The sequence below is a fragment of the Neoarius graeffei genome, chromosome 1, assembly GCF_027579695.1.
Source record: "Neoarius graeffei isolate fNeoGra1 chromosome 1, fNeoGra1.pri, whole genome shotgun sequence".
Lineage (NCBI taxonomy): Eukaryota > Metazoa > Chordata > Actinopteri > Siluriformes > Ariidae > Neoarius > Neoarius graeffei.
In genome coordinates, this window is record NC_083569.1 from 98,366,434 (window position 1) to 98,385,826 (window position 19,393).

A 19,393-nucleotide genomic window follows, 5' to 3' on the forward strand; every position below is an offset into this window, starting at 1 on the left:
CTATCTGGCGATATGAAGGTTTCAGAGGCGCCGATAGTCATTTCATCAAAACAAAGTGCCCTCCCACACCCTGTATCTCCCCCTCCTTTCCTCCGCCGATCCTTGCGGCGACGCACAGCGTGAAGAAGAAGAAGAAGAGAGAGACAGAGAACGCTTCGGTGTGCAAACGGGATTTCTTTGCACCTAGAATTATACCTTTTTTTTTTTTTTCAGCAGCACCGGCAGCTCCGGCCTCGAGGCGGAGCAAGTCCACCACCTCGCTATCCCACAATCCTTTATGTGGGAGATCAATGGCCTCGTGAGGCCCTCCAGCCGAGCCTCTTCTGTGGAAATTCCTCCTTCAGCTCCTTCACTTGGCTGAATATTACGTTCCTAAAGGGCCCTGGCTTCCATCCTGCTTTTTATTTTTATTATTTTGTTTTTTTAAATGGTTTCTAAACACTAGCCGGGGCTTTTACATCTGTCGCACCAGGTGAGTCAGACGCACTAACCCCGTAATTACAGCGGAGCTCAGCTGGAACGTATTCAGGAAGGGGAGAAGGAAAAATAAAAAATAAAAAAATCCCTGAGGCTGGAATCCTGACAGGCATACGGGAGGGAGTGTCCTTCTCTACCACCTAAAGATAATCCGTCTCATACCGAAAAAAGCAGACACGCATAGCCGAATGGTCGTTCAGGAATTCCACGGTGCCTGCTAAACGTTTCAGGAATTCCACAGTGACAGGAAAATGAGTTCTGGGAACGGCAGAGGTGATTGAGATCAGGAAACTTTACAGAAGGATCTTGTGGGAACAGAAGGCTTGGTAATGCTAAATAATACCAACTTGAGCCGCACCCAAACATCAACTGAGAAGAGAAATGTGGTCTACTTATCTGTAATCGTACAGAAAATTGCACAGAAATTCCCTTTTTAAAAAAAAACAAAACAAACACTGCCATGGAAAAAACACCGAGGTTATTCCTGATCACGAACTGGATACGATGCAAAATACGATCCTGTGTTCGAAAACGTTAAATCTTGTTAACGAATACCTTGTTGAAGCTGCGTCCGGCCGAGTCCTTCTCGCTGGGCTTGAGCTCCTGAAGCTGTGCGTCCAGGATGTCCACCAGCTGCTCCATGAGCCTGACGCTGGAGCTGACGTCGCCAGCGAACACGGGGCCGTGCGTGTGCCGTGCCAGCTCGTTGGCCAGGTTCGCCGCGTTTTCTCCACTCCGGATCTGACCCAATTCAGAGCCAAAATGTGTGATTACAAGGGACACAAATTACATGGTGGATTTAAAGCAGGGAATTGGCAGTGGGAGCGACAGAACCGTGTTGGTAAACTTTGCAGCCTGAATTCGGGCTGGTGAATAAATCTTTTGGGGGAAACAGACTGAAGAGGAAATTGTTACTTGTTGCAGGGAAATGAATGCGGCGTGTCTGGCTTGAGGCTGCTATTCACAACGCATTAATCAAAGCGTGTTGCTAAAACGCTGTCCACATACATAAACGCAAAATAACATGTTTTGGATAGATGTCGGTGCGCAGGTGGAGGAAATTATGCGATAGCTCACCAAGTTGTAAAGTCTGCTCAGAATTCCCTGAAAGGATTCGCTCCAAAACGTCCCACGTTCCATCATTATCGAAGACCAAAACCACATATTACTCAGGAAGAACTTATCATTCAAGGACAAATTATTTCAAACAGACACAGACCTTTTTTTAATTGGTTTGGAAACAACTCCGACGAGACGCGAGATGAAATTTAACGAGGCAGGAACACAAACAGTTCTTTCAGTGGAGGGTTTTGTTTTTCTCATCTCATCTCATCTCATTATCTCTAGCCGCTTTATCCTGTTCTACAGGGTCGCAGGCAAGCTGGAGCCTATCCCAGCTGACTATGGGCGAAAGGCGGGGTACACCCTGGACAAGTCGCCAGGTCATCACAGGGCTGACACATAGACACAGACAACCATTCACACTCACATTCACACCTACGGTCAATTTAGAGTCACCAGTTAACCTAACCTGCATGTCTTTGGACTGTGGGGGAAACCGGAGCACCCGGAGGAAACCCACGCGGACACGGGGAGAACATGCAAACTCCGCACAGAAAGGCCCTCGCCAGCCACGAGGCTCGAACCCGGACCTTCTTGCTGTGAGGCGACAGCGCTAACCACTACACCACCGTGCCACCCTGGAGGTTTTTTTTTTAAAATATTTATCATGAAATCATAACAATATAAATAAAGTTTCAAAACATCTTTTATATTTTAATATTTAAAACAAAGCCGCATTGAATAATGGACAAAATTAACGATGTAATCAGAAAAAAAAAAATTGCGAAAATTAAACATGGTCCAAACGTTTAGAAAAACAGCAAAAAGTATAATTATCCGCTTTATATTTGATTTTTAGGGAATTTAATTGATCTAGTTGTGTACTGGCTACAAGTAAAGCCAGTGTCTCACTGGGCCGCGACAGCCTGCGACTAGTTGGAGACACAACAATTGCGATAAAATATGCGAATTAGCGACAATTTTCACTTGGAATCACACTGAATTGATATTCGCATATTTTACAGCAGTTGTCGTGTCTCCAACTAGTCGCAGGCTGTCGCAGCCCAGTGAGATACTGGCTGAAGAACTCGCACTTCCTGACTTGAGAAGGGTTTGCGACACCAGCGGCTGTTTTGAGAGAAATTCTGTCGCACAAATTTTTTGAACGTGTTCAAAATTTCAGCGACGAAGGAGCGACACTTTGCGACTCATGCGAGGAAATCGAGAAGCCCCGCGAATGTTTCAAGACACCTTTGAAACTCGCTCGTGAATGACGTTTGCAATTTGTCGCAACCCAGTGAGATACCAGCTTAAGACATGACATATTGGATAATTTATTTTTAGTTTTTTCAAATTTTGATTATTTTTTGGTCTGTCAAGCCCCTTTCTAGTCCTGAAAAAGGCCCCAAATTTCCCTGCTTTAGTTTAGTTCTCGACAACGTTGTGGACCAAGAATTAGTTGAAGGATTAGACAGTTGAATACAAAATCGAAAGCAACTACTCCACATTCATTTGCCTAATCTAAAGGCCAATTTATGCTGACAACCCAGTCCTCGCAGATAGCGTCGCAGACAGCGTCTGCGTAGCCCCCCCACCTTCGCAGACGCTCTGCGTGCACCTCCCAAAAATTGTGACCACCGCAGAAGCCTCGCAGACAGCGCCGCAGACAAGAGGGCTCTGATTGGTCCACTCTACATCCGCTGTACACGCACTTCCACTTCCCTACTTTCCCGGTTTGGTTTGTTTTCACGACCGGCATTTTTAAAAACACGAGCGAAGATGGAGCAGCATGAAGAGCGGTTGATCGAGGAAGTACGTACATCTATACGACTCCAGTTCTAGTCATTATAAAAAAAAAAAATTCTAGTCATTATAAGTAACCGGAGGATAAACACTCCACTAACCACACCCACCAACTACTCCTAGCGACTTCGCGTCCCCTTGCGTTGTGGAGGTGAATAACATCGCGCACGCCTATTACTCCCCGCTCAACAATAAATTACAACTGTCTGCGAAAAGCTATCTGCGAAAGCCTTGTCGCAAGAGCATGCAGAGGCCTTAAGCTTTGAAATGTTATTCACTCATTCCGGTGCTTATTTATGCTTTGATTATTTGTGTGCGTCTTTTTTTTTTTACACTACCGTTCAAAAGTTTGGGGACACTTTGAAATGTCCTTATTTTTGAAAGAAAAGCACTGTTCTTTTCAATGACGATCACTTTAAACTAATCAGAAATCCACTCTATACATTGCTAATGTGGTAAATGACTATTCTCGCTGCAAATGTGTGGTTTTTGGTGCAATATCTCCATAGGTGTATAGAGGCCCATTTCCAGCAACTCTCACTCCAGTGTTCTAATGGTACAATGTGTTTGCTCATTGCCTCAGAAGGCTAATGGATGATTAGAAAACCCTTGTACAATCATGTTAGTACAGCTGAAAACAGTTTAGCTCTTTAGAGAAGCTATAAAACTGACCTTCCTTTGAGCAGATTGAGTTTCTGGAGCATCACATTTGTGGGGTCGATTAAATGCTCAAAATGGCCAGAAAAATGTCTTGACTATATTTTCTATTCATTTTACAACTTATGGTGGTAAATAAAAGTGTGACTTTTCATGGAAAACACAAAATTGTCTGGGTGACCCCAAACTTTTGAACGGTAGTGTACATATATATTTTTTTAATTTTCAGGTGTGTACTTTCATCTTTTACCATTTTGTACCTCTGATTAATTTCAAATCACAGCCACTGATGATGAAACATCAATGCAGTCAAAGCTTCAAATGTGTCATTAACTGAAATTCATATATATATATATATATATATATATATATATATATATATATGAGTGATTCCACGCTTATGGGTACTGAAATGGGGACATGAACTTATTTTTAAAAATTCACCTAAAACCATTTCTTTTTTTACCATCAGGTCACAAAACATGTAATCTTTAATGAATGATATGTTAAAAGATAACTTTAATTTTCTGAGATGTAATAAAAACATATTTATATGCCAAAGTCAGAACGTAACAGAAGTGTTGTGGACATATATATTCTCAATTTTAACAATGTAGAATTACTTTTTGAAACATAGGAAGGTGATGTTTTAGCAAATATAATTAATAAACATGTGTAGTAGAATAAACATACACATTCTTTCAATAAGATTAACATGGTATATAGCTAGATTGTAATTAATTTGTAACAGACGCGAGATGGACAATCGTAACAGAAGTAATGTAACCGACATCATTTTGGAACTCATAGGCTTGACTTTGGCATATAAATATGTTTTTATTACATCTCAGAAAATTAAAGTTATCTTTTAACATATCATTCATTAAAGATTACATGTTTTGTGACCTGATGGTAAAAAAAGAAATGGTTTTAGGTGAATAAGTTCATGTCCCCATTTCAGTACCCATAAGCGTGGAATCACTCATATATATATATATATATATATATATATATATATATATATATATATATATATATACGCACACACACACAGTATTGTGCAAAAGTCTAGGCCCCCTACTTTTTTTTTCCTCATACAAACTTTTGTTATAGATTTCTATTTTATGACTTCTACATTATCCAGTCAACAACACAAAAACATTTTACAGTCCAAATATTAGTTTGTTTGTTTTTCCCAGCACGAAATTAAATGTTACTCAAAAAAAGTTTGTATCTGAGCAGCGTATTCCATAAGAGAGCACTTTTCCAATTAAAAAAGAAAACATAATGAAGGCTGCTGGGTGCAAAATGAAGAAGCGAGTGCGACAGTCAAAGTGTCCAGAAGAACTGTGGCTGGTTCTGTAAGATGCTCGGTAAAACCTACAGCTCATTTCCGCATAAAACGGCACTCATTGGACCTGAGACGACTGTTTTTTTTTAAAGCAAACGGTCGGCTCATCAAACACCAAATATCAATTTTATCAATCATTTATTACGGCTTACTGATTACTGTTTATTAGGGTGCCAATCATAACAATGGGGAAAATTCATTTTTGCATTTTTTAAAGTCTCACCCTCTAATTATTTTCCTTTAATAGCAAGAAAATGAAATATAAATTTAGAATAAGATGCAACAATATTTAGAGGTGGCACAAAGCCTCTGAAAATCCTACTGTTGTATAATTTTCGGACATTTATGTTCTTGTTTTTAATAAAGCTATTCAACAGTACTCACGACATTTGTGGTATCTGAGCGAAAAACTAGTACCGTAGGAGTCGCCTTTTTTGATGCCCGAATTCCTGTGGGTGAGAAAAGAAAGATGGTGGAAGCCTTTCATCCGCACATTAGATAATAAACATCAGCGCTGGATCAGGGAGGCCATGGAGATCCGAAAGCGAAGCCCGAGGACCATCAACCGGGATGAGGGAGCATACATGCTCTCCCATACCTGGAGTGCCACCTTGCAGGGGACGAAGAGACAGTAGAAGGCGTGACCGACCTGTCAAACCAGACAGGAAGGTCACGCCTTCAGAAACATCAGCTGATAAGATGCGCCACCAACAACATCTGAGGAAGACGACAGTTACGTACGTAGAAACCAAAAAAGAAAAAAGAAAAAACTAACCATGGTGGAAGCCTTGTCTGGACCTGAAGGAGGAGAATCTGACAAGCCACGAAAAGATGTATGGTAGATTTAGAAAATGTGACGCCTCACCAAATCCAGGGACACATGTCGGCCGAAACGAATCCGAGATAATTGCAAAAGAAGCATTTTTTTTTTTCGAAATTTGTGATTTTTGTTTTTTTCCATCATGTGCAAGTTGAGATCTTGAAGAATGCAATCAGTATTTCAGATAATAGATTGTTTTGTTGGAAAAGCATACATTTTTTGTTGCAAATTGTCTCGTTTTTGTCAGGACTGTAGCCTGCTGGGGGGTGTGGGTAAATTACCATATGGGCCATACATGATGATTTAAGTCTTTTGTTTTTTCGCGAATCAGCTGTATGATACGAGCTGAGCTCGTGGCTACTTAAGCTGCATACAGGCGTGTAATTTCACTATGGAATGAGCAAGCTAAACAGAGCGCAGAGGAGCTGAAACACCGCGACGCAAACAGACACACGGTTTTTACATCGGAGATAACCATTTCTAGCAAAAAAAACACAACCAAAAGGAAGCTAGGATTACATTCCATCGGAGGCATTGGTGTGTGCAAGGCGACGTTTCTCTTTCTGATGGGGTAAGTTTATTAATCTAAGGCTGTGTGGTTATTTTTGCATGTAACGGAGAGTGTTGTGGTTTGGTTAAGCCTAGGTCACAACCGGACGTACGATTTTTTGGCCGTGTGATTTTTGGCGTTTCCCAAATCGTTGCGTTTTTTTTTTGTGTTCGTGGAGAAAGACACGCGTTGGCCGTAAGTTTGTCTTGCAACCTGAAAAAAACGTAAGCGCCCGTAGAGTTTGTTTGACATGACAAAGAACCTCTGCGGCCGGTCTGCGGCTCGAAAATCAGCACATCACACGCGCGCTCTCGTGCGTTTCTTGCGTTTTTTGCATGTAGACCGGCCGTAGGAGCACGTACTGTACGGCCGGTTGTGACCGAGGCTTTACATGAAACTAGTGTTGTGTTAGTTGTGTCATCATCGTGCTATCTTTCTTTCTTACGGTGTGAGTAATTTTTCAAGCACAAAACGTTAAAGTATACTTTAGGACTTATTTTTGTACTTCATAATTGTGTTGGGCATACTTTGCATGGAAGGAAAATTGACGTGGTGATCTTTGTTTACATGAAAGTAGTATTGTGCTAGCTAGTAGGGGGTAGAGCTTTCCTTAATGTCATGCAGATGAGCAGCATTATGTGCCCGCCCTACACCCAGAGTAGCTGAGATGGAAAACTTTTGGCCCTTTTCCACTACCCTTTTTCAGCTCACTTCAGCTCGCTTCAGCTCACTCCAGCCCGACACGGCTCGCGTTTCGACCATCTAAGAACAGCACGACTCAGCTCGCTTCAGCCCTGCTCAGCCCCCAAAACTCGCACGGTTTTGGAGTGGGGCTGAAGCGAGCCAAACCGAGCCGAGTGAGGCTAGGGGCGTGAGCAGACACTCCCCTGTGCACTGATTGGTGAGGAGGAGTGTCCTCACACGCCCACACACGCCCCGCGAGCGCGCTGGGATCTGTAAACACCATAAACCCGGAAGAAGGAGAATTACGAATTACGAGAATTATGAAGCCTTATGCGCCTCGCCTCATCTATACGCTCTTGCCAGTATCTGTTGGCGTTGTCGGTGACAACAAGCCACAGCACCAAGACCAGCAACACTAACGACATCATGTCCTCCATGTTTATTGTTTACTCTCCGGGTTGTGAGACTACTGCTTAAAAGCTCACTGATGTCACTGTTTGCGCCGCCTAACGACATCACCTGACGTCCACCCACTTTCGCTAACTCCACCCAATGTGTCCACCCACTTCCAGCCAGCACGGTTCAGCGCGATTGTAGTTGAAATGCAACTCCAACAGCCCCACTCAGCTCGACTCAGCACGGCACGGCTCAGCCCGACTCAGCCGCGTTGGTAGTGGAAAAGTGGCATTTGAGGGCGATTTTCTCCCTTTCCTGTTTTAAGAGGTATGCACTTTCAAAAGGCCACACATTCTTCAAATATTGTCAGATCTCCACATGGAAGGCATCATTGGAAAGCTTAGAAACTGTACTTTCTGAATCTGTCAATAACTCAAAATGCCCCCGGGCAGACATGTGTCCCTGGATTCTGGATTTGGGCACAAATATCAAGACCTTGAGCATCTCAAGCTTCATTACAAAGCACACCCACACTTTGTTCACAAGCCTTCGCATTCCAACAGGCTTCTTAGGAAAAGCCCCGGAGGAATGGCCAGAAGATGAAGATTACCAGGAAGGAAAGAGACTAACTGGTGGACTGAAAGTTGTCAACGATTCAGCCGAAAGAGGTGTAGCTCTTGTTCAGCAGTTCAATGATGGCATCACCGTTCATGAGGATCAAAAACAGTATCTTTTACAAGTTGTCGAATACCATCGAAAACATCCAACAGTGAAGAAGAGCACTCTTTAAAAAAGATGTTTGGTCCTTTTATTGCTTCTATGTATTTAAGCGTTCAATACTGTTTCATAAAGTTTTCATCGCTGCAAATTAGTAGCTTCATATGATTTCCTTACATGCTATCCAAGGTTTTTTTTTTTTTAAACAAGTCATTAGCCAAAATCACACAATAATTCCAAATTTCAGGGAGTTTGTGCCACCTCTAAACATCAATAAATTTAGCTAATATTTCACAGCATGATATATTTAGCCCAAAGGAAAAAAAACTGGGGGGTGAGACTTGAGAAATAGATAACTTCATTTTTTTTTTGGCACCCTACTGTTTATAGTATTTTTTTTTTAATGTTGAAACATTTCATTTCATCATTTTTTAAGCCATTTTTGGTCGACAGCATTTCTTTACATGTGCCTAAGACTTTTGCACAGCACTGTATGGATCATTCAAGAATTCGGGGTACATTTCGTGTCTCCGAGATAAACCTTTTGTTATTTTCCACAAAAGAAATCTTTACTGAACCGGTTTGGAACAATGCAAATTATGACAAACTTTCACCAACAGCGATGTTTGATAACCATTTTAGACCCAATTTTTCCACAAAACATGAACTAAATGACTCCCTCCCCTCCCCCGACATTACCGGCCGTCTTCGACTCCTGATTCATCCATTCAACTCGAATAAACATACTTGCCAACCTTTCACAATTCTCATGGGGGAGAAAAGTGCGTGAACAGCCTTTTCAATTGGACGAGGGTCTGATGCGCAGTTGAAACGATAAAAACAGTGGATCCCAATTCATTGCAAACCATTTGAGATTTATACAATTAAAGAGTTTTTGAATTGTTGATATTGTTCTATCAGTTACTCTAGGTTATGGGATTCATGTATCAGGCATGAGAGAGCTTGGAGTGAAAAATCTGAATAATACTCTTGTCTTGAATTTTAATATAATAACAATGAAAGGGAAGTCTTAAATCAGATTTTGAGCTGAAAAATCTCATGCCTGAATATTGTATCCATACAGAGACCCACAGAAAATAACACAAGTGATGCTTTAGAAGAATGTTTATCATTTCTTAAAACAGTCACAGTGAATGAAAGTATTATTGGATTGCATCAAATGTGTTTTCCTTCTGTAAGCTCATGTAAAAATACAGAGAACTATAATATCATATATACAACCCCGATTCCAAAAAAGTTGGGACAAAGTACAAACTGTAAATAAAAATGGAATGCAATAATTTACAAATCTCAAAAACTGATATAGTATTCACAATAGAACATAGACAACATATCAAATGTCGAAAGTGAGACATTTTGAAATTTCATGCCAAATATTGGCTCCTTTGAAATTTCATGACAGCAACACAACTCAAAAAAGTTGGGACAGGGGCAATAAGAGGCTGGAAAAGTTAAAGGTACAAAAAAGGAACAGCTGGAGGACCAAATTGCAACTCATTAGGTCAATTGGCAATAGGTCATTAACATGACTGGGTATAAAAAGAGCATCTTGGAGTGGCAGCGGCTCTCAGAAGTAAAGATGGGAAGAGGATCACCAATCCCCCTAATTCTGCGCCGACAAATAGTGGAGCAATATCAGAAAGGAGTTCGACAGTGTAAAATTGCAAAGAGTTTGAACATATCATCATCTACAGTGCATAATATCATCAAAAGATTCAGAGAATCTGGAAGAATCTCTGTGCGTAAGGATCAAGGCTGGAAAACCATACTGGGTGCCCGTGATCTTCGGGCCCTTAGACGGCACTGCATCACATACAGGCATGCTTCTGTATTGGAAATCACAAAATGGGCTCAGGAATATTTCCAGAGAACATTATCTGTGAACACAATTCACCGTGCCATCCGCCGTTGCCAGCTAAAACTCTATAGTTCAAAGAAGAAGCCGTATCTAAACATGATCCAGAAGTGCAGACGTCTTCTCTGGGCCAAGGCTCATTTAAAATGGATTGTGGCAAAGTGGAAAACTGTTCTGTGGTCAGACAAATCAAAATTTGAAGTTCTTTATGGAAATCAGGGACGCCGTGTCATTCGGACTAAAGAGGAGAAGGACGACCCAAGTTGTTATCAGCGCTCAGTTTAGAAACCTGCATCTCTGATGGTATGGGGTTGCATTAGTGCGTGTGGCATGGGCAGCTTACACATCTGGAAAGACACCATCAATGCTGAAAGGTATATCCAGGTTCTAGAGCAACATATGCTCCCATCCAGACGACGTCTCTTTCAGGGAAGACCTTGCATTTTCCAACATGACAATGCCAAACCACATACTGCATCAATTACAGCATCATGGCTGCGTAGAAGAAGGGTCCGGGTACTGAACTGGCCAGCCTGCAGTCCAGATCTTTCACCCATAGAAAACATTTGACGCATCATAAAACGGAAGATACGACAAAAAAGACCTAAGACAGTTGAGCAACTAGAATCGTACATTAGACAAGAATGGGTTAACATTCCTATCCCTAAACTTGAGCAACTTGTCTCCTCAGTCCCCAGATGTTTACAGACTGTTGTAAAGAGAAAAGGGAATGTCTCACAGTGGTAAACATGGCCTTGTCCCAACTTTTTTGAGATGTGTTGTTGTCATGAAATTTAAAATCACCTAATTTTTCTCTTTAAATGATACATTTTCTCAGTTTAAACATTTGATATGTCATCTATGTTCTATTCTGAATAAAATATGGAATTTTGAAACTTCCACATCATTGCATTCCGTTTTTATTTACAATTTGTACTTTGTCCCAACTTTTTTGGAATCAGGGTTGTAAATTAAATTTTAATAAGATTTAACCAAAATAGTAACAACTCAGTTAAATAAATACTGCACTGTCTATAGGGGTGTTCAGACGGCAACTTTTACTCCGGTGTAGCACCGGGGCTGCCCCGGTGTAGCGTTCACACGGTACAAAGTTATACCAGTGTAGCCCCTGAAAGCTGCTTAAACCGGTGCAAATCTAACCCTGCTCGGGAGGTGGTTTAAGAAATTTACTCCGGAGTAAATGCTAGTTTGCGGGGCAGCACCGATATAAAATGGGACGTCTGAACGCTACAGGGGTAGACTCGCTACGCGTGAGGAGAGTTGATTACATATGGGCATTGCATAATTTGCATCCTGGTATCTTGCGCTTCCAAAATGGCGAATATCAACAACAACAGAACTGCGTGTCTTCCAGTGTTGTCAGATTGGGCGGTTTTAAGTGCATTTTGGCGGATTTGAACATATTTTGGGCTGGAAAACGTCAGCAGTATCTGGCAACACTGGTGTCTTCATCCATGTTGTTTTCCCGGCGCTTGGTGATGCCATGACAACCGGGAAAAGGAAGTACATTTTCACGCATGCGCATGTTTCATTTCCGCATTATTACTATTGTATAGCACGGTCGCAAAAACTGCCGTGTGAACGCAAGTGGGGCTGCACCGGTGCTAACACGCTTCTCTCTAGTAAGCAGGTTTGTGACGTGTGAACGCTCCACAAAATTTACACCGGTGTAAGATATATCGCAACAAAATACATCGGTGCAGCATCGATGCAAATATGTGCCGTGTGAACACCCCTTTAGTACTACTAAAATGCATCTCTCTCACTAAACACTTTCCAACAGAATTTTTAAAAAGCACTAGAAATCCTATCGGAATGCATCAAAGGAATTTGCTCATTTGCAAACTTTGACTGAAAGTTTTCAAACAAAATTTAAAAATGTCACTATAAATACTACCATACTATCAAAATATACTCCACAAAGAAATTCACTCGAATGCAAAATTTTAGTACGACCCAAATACACTCACTAGTAATCTTTCACTTAAAACCTTAAAACTCTATCAAAATCAATCACTTTCCAGATAATTCACTTATAAACTTTCAAACATAATTCAAAATAGCACTAAGACACGACCACACTATTCAAATGCACTCACCAATCAAATTCTCTGTCATGCAAAATTTCACTAAACACTTTCGAAGTTGTACAGTTTGTTTCTGAAATGGTAGGGAAGACTAGTTTAATTTCACACTCAAATGTCCATTATATTCTGATTTAATTTATCTTTACCATAAAATGTGTAACTGGCTGGTTGAACATTTGCTTATCCATGGAAATTCATTCTCCCATGCAACCTGGCACTTGCATTCATATTTTTGCCATATGGTATTGGGTTTAGTGGCCGTGATGAATGACTGCTTGTAAAAAATGTCGGACAGCCTGGGTGAATCCTACATTACGGAAGTGACTGTCATTCTGTTCGTTGATTGGTTAAAAATCAGTTGACGTCAGCAGTGTTTCTCATACAATTCTGACTGGACATAATCGGGAGTATTTTTAACTTGGCGGTAGGGATTTCCCCAAACCAGGAGATTATCCAGTTTTTAACAAATACGATTGGGAGGCGGGAGACGGAGGCTAAAATTGGGAGTCTCCCGCCGAAATCGGGAGGGTTGGCAAGTATGAATAGACATGACGTGATTCAGTCTAACAGTCTGTTTTTTGGTGCTTATTCTATTAACTGTTATAAAATCAATTGCATAGAAAGTCTATAAAAAAACATATATATATATCTCATCTCATATCATTATCTGTAGCTGCTTTATCCTTCTACAGGGTCGTAGGCAAGCTGGAGCCTATCCCAGCTGACTACGGGCGAAAGGCGGGGTACACCCTGGACAAGTCGCCAGGTCATCACAGGGCTGACACATAGACACAGACAACCATTCACACTCACATTCACACCTACGGTCAATTTAGAGTCACCAGTTAACCTAACCTGCATGTCTTTGGACTGTGGGGGAAACCGGAGCACCCGGAGGAAACCCACGTGGACACGGGGAGAACATGCAAACTCTGCACAGAAAGGCCCTCACCGGCCACGGGGCTCAAGCCCGGACCTTCTTGCTGTGAGGCGACAGCGCTAACCACTACACCACTGTGCCGCCCATATATATATATATATATATATATATATATATATATATATATATATATATATATATATATATATATATTTTTTAATCCGTCCCAATGTTCTCGTCAACTCTGTTGGAAAACCGCATCAAATCCACAAAGACTTTTAATAACATGCATGACACCTGCACCGAGAGATGTCACTTCCTCTGGCGGGAAACTTCAGAAAGGCAGTAAGGCGTGTTACGTTTCTTCTCGCATTAATTTGAACAAAATGTCGAAGATTTTACACCAGCAGTAGATTAATCGTTCGTCAACTCTGTCATTGTGATATCGGAGTGAATCTCTCACTCATTTTTTATAAAACAACAATATGATTAAAATCCATAACATTCTGTTTTTATGCATGCCGTGTGGTAGCTAGTTTGAGGTTTGTGGAGTTCAGACACAAAATGTCAACTCTGTTGTCATCAGCTCTGTTAACGGATTGCCCAGTTTAACGATAACAGAGTTGACGATGACTAACAGAGTCAACACTTAAAATGTACCCGCAATTATAGAATGGGCCATATATGTATACACACACACACACACTTGGTGTATTAAAATTTTGTTCTCAAAAATTTTCCAATCATCCCTAATTTTCTAATCTGGCACTGACCTTTTGCGCCACCTGTGTGACCCAGTGGGAGGTGCAGTTGCTGAGGTCTGGTCCCTTTGGGTTCCACGTGCCACTCAAAGCTGTGCAGAGGTATGAGGCAATACCTGTGCATGGAGAACCAGAAAGAGAGATGAAATGAACAAGTGACAAAGAAAGTGAAATCTGCAAACCAGAGATAAAGGTTAAAGAGAACTGACTGGGAACCGAGTTCTCTTGGTGAAGAGACAAGCTGTACAGAGAGAAGGTAAAGAGAACCAGATGGAAACCAAGCACAGATGGTTGAAGGGTTGTGGAAAGTAGAGGGAGAAAGTGGAGAGCCAGGGGTAAAAGGAAAAGTTAACAAGAAGCAGAAACAGACTGAGAAGTTAGAGAGAACCAGAGGCAAGACCAGAGCGAGAAGCAGAAAGGAGGGAGAATGTGTGGAGAACCAGTGGGAGGAGGTGGAGAGAGACAGAGAGAGTTAGTTGAAGAAGGTAAAGAGAACCAGAAGGTAAGCAGGTAGACTGTGGAGAAATGGATGGAGGAAAGAAGTAGAGAGAGAATATGGACAGCAGCAGAGCTACAAGAATCTAGAGAGCCAATGGGAGAAGGATGAGAAAACCAAGAAAAGATAAACAGAAGCGGTAACAGATAAAGAAAGAGAACATGAGGCAGAAATTGAGAAAGAACCAGAGGGGGAAATATATTTAAAGAACTCAAAGCAGAAGCAGTGGGAGGAAGTGTAAAGCACAGGGAGAACAAGGAGAGAGTCAGAAGTAATATGGAGAGAAGCAAATGGAGAAGATGGAGAGAAAAAGAGGGAGAATTGGTTGAAAAAGTAAAGCAGATCAGAAAATTAGGCAGGAAATTTTGAGAGAACCAAAGAAGGATGGTGGAAAGAAGTAGAGAGAGAATATGGAGAGCATCACAGGAAGAAGATGGGCAGGACCAGAGGAAGAAAGTGTCACACCACAGGAGGAAAGTTGACAAAGTATAAGGAAAAGATCAGAGGGGAACCAGGCAGAGAGGGTGGAGAAAACCAGAGGAGGATGGTGGACAGAACCTGAGGAGGACAGTGGAAAGACATGGGAGGAGAAAGTGTAGAGAACAAAAGTAAGTACCAGTTGAGGAAGACATGATAACAAGAGGAAGGAAGAGAGCAAGAACAAGAAGGATGAGGAAGGAGAATGAGAAGAGAACCTTTGAGAGAAGGTTGAGGAAACAACAGAAAGTTGACAAAGTATAAGGAAAAGATCAGAGGGGAACCAGGCAGAAAGGGTGGAGAGAACCAGAGGAGGATGGTGGAAACACATGGTAAGAGAAGGTGGACAGAACCAGATGAAGAAAGTCTGGAGAACAAAAGTAAGTACCACTTAGAGAAAGTTGAGGAAGACATGATAACAAGAGGAAGGAAGAGAGCAAGAACAAGAAGGATGAGGAAGGAGAATGAGAAGAGAACCTTTGAGAGAAGGTTGAGGAAACAACAGAAAGTTGACAAAATATAAGGAAAAGATCAGAGGGGAACCAGGCAGAAAGGGTGGAGAGAACCAGAGGAGGATGGTGGAAACACATGGTAAGAGAAGGTGGACAGAACCAGATGAAGAAAGTCTGGAGAACAAAAGTAAGTACCAGTTAGAGAAAGTCGAGGAAGACATGATAACAAGAGGAAGGAAGAGAGCAAGAACCAGAAGGACGAGGAAGGAGAATGAGAAGAGAACCTTTGAGAGAAGGTTGAGGAAACAACAGAGAGCATTAAAGAAGTAATACTGAGAGAATCAAATGGAGATGGTAGAAATTAAATGGTGGAGGTTTTGGGCTACTGATCAGAAGGTTGCAAGCTTAAATCCCAGAACTGCCTAACTGCAACTGTTAGTTCCCTGAGCACAACCCTTAACCTGCATCTGCTCAGTTGGAGAAAAGTATCAACCAAATGAACAAAATGCTAATATAACGCAAACGTTGAGAAAACTTGATGAAGAACTGGAGAGAACTCTACTGAAAGTAGAATCGGAAAAAGAAGTTGCAAATTAACCAGAATAATACCGCAGTCTGTCTTTCCTCATTAATGCCTCAAGGCCATGCTTTTCTCCTAAAACCATTTCCAAATGGCTCAGGGAAACAAATCAAGCTGTGTAGATGCTTGTCTAATCCACAAACAAGCTGTCACAACACACTAATCACGTGACTCCATACACAAATAAACACCAAATCACTAGTGCTAAATTAACTCCGAGAGTCGAATGAACTCCAAAGTTAATTTCAGCCTCGGCAGCCAATTCTGGCCTGGAGGGAAAGGCAGATCTGTATGGGCTTTTTTTTCTTTCTCCCTTACACACCCACACACACACGGTTCCTTCCGAACACAATCTCTCAATGTTCAGCCTCATGCTGACCTCGATCTAAATCAGTAATCTGACACTGCATACACACATCCACATAAACACACACCTCTGGTTCCTTTGGGACACGGCCGCTCCACGGTGACGCCCCTGTGTGTACGAGGCCAGACAATACCTCGGATATCGGTGCTCTCGCAGAACCGTCTGCTGGGGGGCGGAGGACCAGCATTGGTGGGATCTACAGCCACAGGGTTCTCCACTGGAGGTCCTTTGCTCTGCTTGGGGTTGACAGTGAGTGTGGCGTTGGCCAGAAATCTGTGTGTGGAGCTGCTGCTGGTGGTCATGAGAGTCGTGGTTCTCCTCGGGAACGCCGCTGACGTGACCCCGTCTGCGAGAGTCGACACTGTGGGAAGATTAAGCATCATTATGGAAGGCTGTGAAATACAGTACATCGACGCAAGTCAAAGTTTTAAAATTCGTTAGCCGTTCAGAAGCATCAGGTTGCGTTTTATCTTTTTTTCATTTGAATAAAGTATGGATGGGTTGGGATTCTTGTCCTGTGCTGATATTCATCAAGTCAAGAAATATATATTCAGTACAGTACAAAAGACGGAATCATAAAGAGAATTGTATTATCAGTCAGAATAGTGGTGCTAGGTGATGAGATAAAACACATCACAACTAAACTTTTTGAGACAAACTCTTCACAGCTCGTTTATTATGACGCCGACAAGTAGACATCAAACTCTATTCGAACTGTCTTTGCGCACATTGCATGAAATAAAATGCTAGCTTTACTTCCACAATATAACAGCATTATAAGCTAGCCATCATTAGCCATTATAAGCTAGCCAACATTAGCTAAGCTAGCCATCTTCCTAAACACAGCAACACTTTAGCACTAATTAGCATGTAACCTAGTTCAGATTACCTCTCTAGCAGCCATTTTCTCCCTTTAGGCTACAGCTTAGCTTAGCACATACAACGGTACTCATTCATTCTCATTATCTCTAGCCACTTTATCCTGTTCTACAGGGTTGCAGGCAAGCTGGAGCCTATCCCAGCTGACTACGGGCGAAAGGCGGGGTACACCCTGGACAAGTCGCCAGGTCATCACAGGGCTGACACATAGACACAGAACCATTCACACTCACATTCACACCTACGGTCAATTTAGGCCAAGTTTACATTAGACCGTATCTGTCTCGTTTGCTTCGCGGATGCACTGTCCGTTTACATTAAAACGCCTGGAAACGCCGGGAAACGGGAATCCGCCAGGGTCCACGTATTCAATCCAGATCGTGTCTGGTCCGGTGCTGTGTAAACATTGAGAATACGCGGATACGCTGTGCTGAGTTCTAGCTGGCGTCGTCATTGGACAACGTCACTGTGACATCCACCTTCCTGATTCGCTGGCGTTGGTCATGTGACACGACTGCTGAAAAACGGCGCGGACTTCCGCCTTGTATCACCTTTCATTAAAGAGTATAAAAGTATGAAAATACTGCAAATACTGATGCAAATACTGCCCACTGTGTAGTTATGATTGTCTTTAGGCTTGCCATCCTTCCACTTGCAAGTGGTAAGTGACGCGCATGCCCGACATGCACTGGGATCACACACAGCGGCTCAGTCCCAAATCACTGCTCGTGCACTCCACTCGCGCGCTCTGTGAGCTGCGCAGGGCCGGAGTGCGCACCCTCCAGAGGGCACTCGCTGTTCAGGGCGGAGTGATTTGGAGCGCAGGATGCCTGCGGAGCCGAGCGTATCCGTGTATTGGTGTTGCTGTGTGCAGGCGAATCGTGTATTGGCGTTGCTGTGTGCACGCTAATCGTTTTAAAAACGTTAATCTGATGATCCGCTGATACGGTCTAATGTAAACCCCACCATAGACACAGACAACCATTCACACTCCCATTCACAACTATGGTCAATTTAGAGTCACCAGTTAGCCTAACCTGCATGTCTTTGGACTGTGGGGGAAACCGGAGCACCCGGAGGAAACCCACGTGGACAACATGCAAACTCCGCACAGAAAGGCCCTCGCCGGCCACGGGGCTCGAACAGCGCTAACCACTACACTACCGTGCCGCCCACAACGGTACTTCCGCTTTTTAAACATAGCCTCCTTCAAAGTGCTGGACCAATTTCGTAGTTTTTTATATGAAAGTATGTCCCTTTACACACTCATCCAGAAGGGTAATTTTGCACAAGGCCATCTGTCTACAGCAGAAAAAAATAAAACGCGTCTGGAAAAATCCCAAGGGAGTCTGGAGCCAGATTCGTGACGTCCCCTGCGGAAGCGCCAGCAGGCTGCGAGAGCTTTGCACGGTTTCAGTGCACAGCCTGTGTAGACCAAGCGCTCCCATTTCTCTCTCATTGTCCGGTCTTTTGGAAAACGATGAGTACTAATCCCATCAAGATTGGTGTTGCTACACCCTCCTACGCTACATCTGTTAACCATTTTAATAATTACGCGATAACGTTGAAGAAATTTGCAGAAAACCACCAGGTCGTTTTCTCATAAACAAACCAGCGCTGACGTAGGATTCAGAGGGAGGCGTCCCGCACGCGACGTCATGAAAATCAATGTTTGCCGGGAAATCCAAATGCCAAGTTTTTTCAGAGGCGGACCAATTCAACTCAAATGCATTGATTTCAACTGAATTTTTCTGGTATTGTGCAAGGTAAAAAAAAAATGCACAAAATGCAGAATGTGACAGATATTTGACCAGAGTTTAACATAAAATAGGAGAATTACATTGATCTTGCTCCTGAATTTACCCGTGATATGCACTTTAACTTCACTGCACTTGGTCCACCAATGTTCATGTTTCGCTGCCCCTTCATAGCAGATGATCACATCTTGAGCCTCCAGATCCTCTTCAACAGCATTGATGACTTCATCGTCACTTTGAAAA

The 19,393-nt window shown here is 42.4% G+C and overlaps 1 protein-coding gene across 13 annotated transcripts in view; it reads right to left on the reverse strand.

Moving 5' to 3' along the window:
• The window catches only part of LOC132875318 (adhesion G protein-coupled receptor L2-like), a 407,634-nt gene that overhangs the window by 213,525 nt on the left and 174,716 nt on the right, over nt 1–19,393 (reverse strand). For 12 of the 13 annotated variants that reach the window (XR_009651878.1, XR_009651883.1, XM_060912544.1 and 9 more), the window contains 3 exons: nt 16,582–16,875; nt 14,155–14,258; nt 1,033–1,218 (listed from right to left, as the gene is read on the reverse strand). Coding sequence is in view for 11 of the 13 variants with exons in the window: in XM_060912544.1 (XP_060768527.1) it covers nt 1,033–1,218; nt 14,155–14,258; nt 16,582–16,875 (584 nt within the window). In the remaining 2 variants the exon portion in view is untranslated. The remainder of the gene's footprint in view (nt 1–1,032; nt 1,219–14,154; nt 14,259–16,581; nt 16,876–19,393) is intronic. The other variant, XM_060912235.1, reaches the window with a different exon arrangement.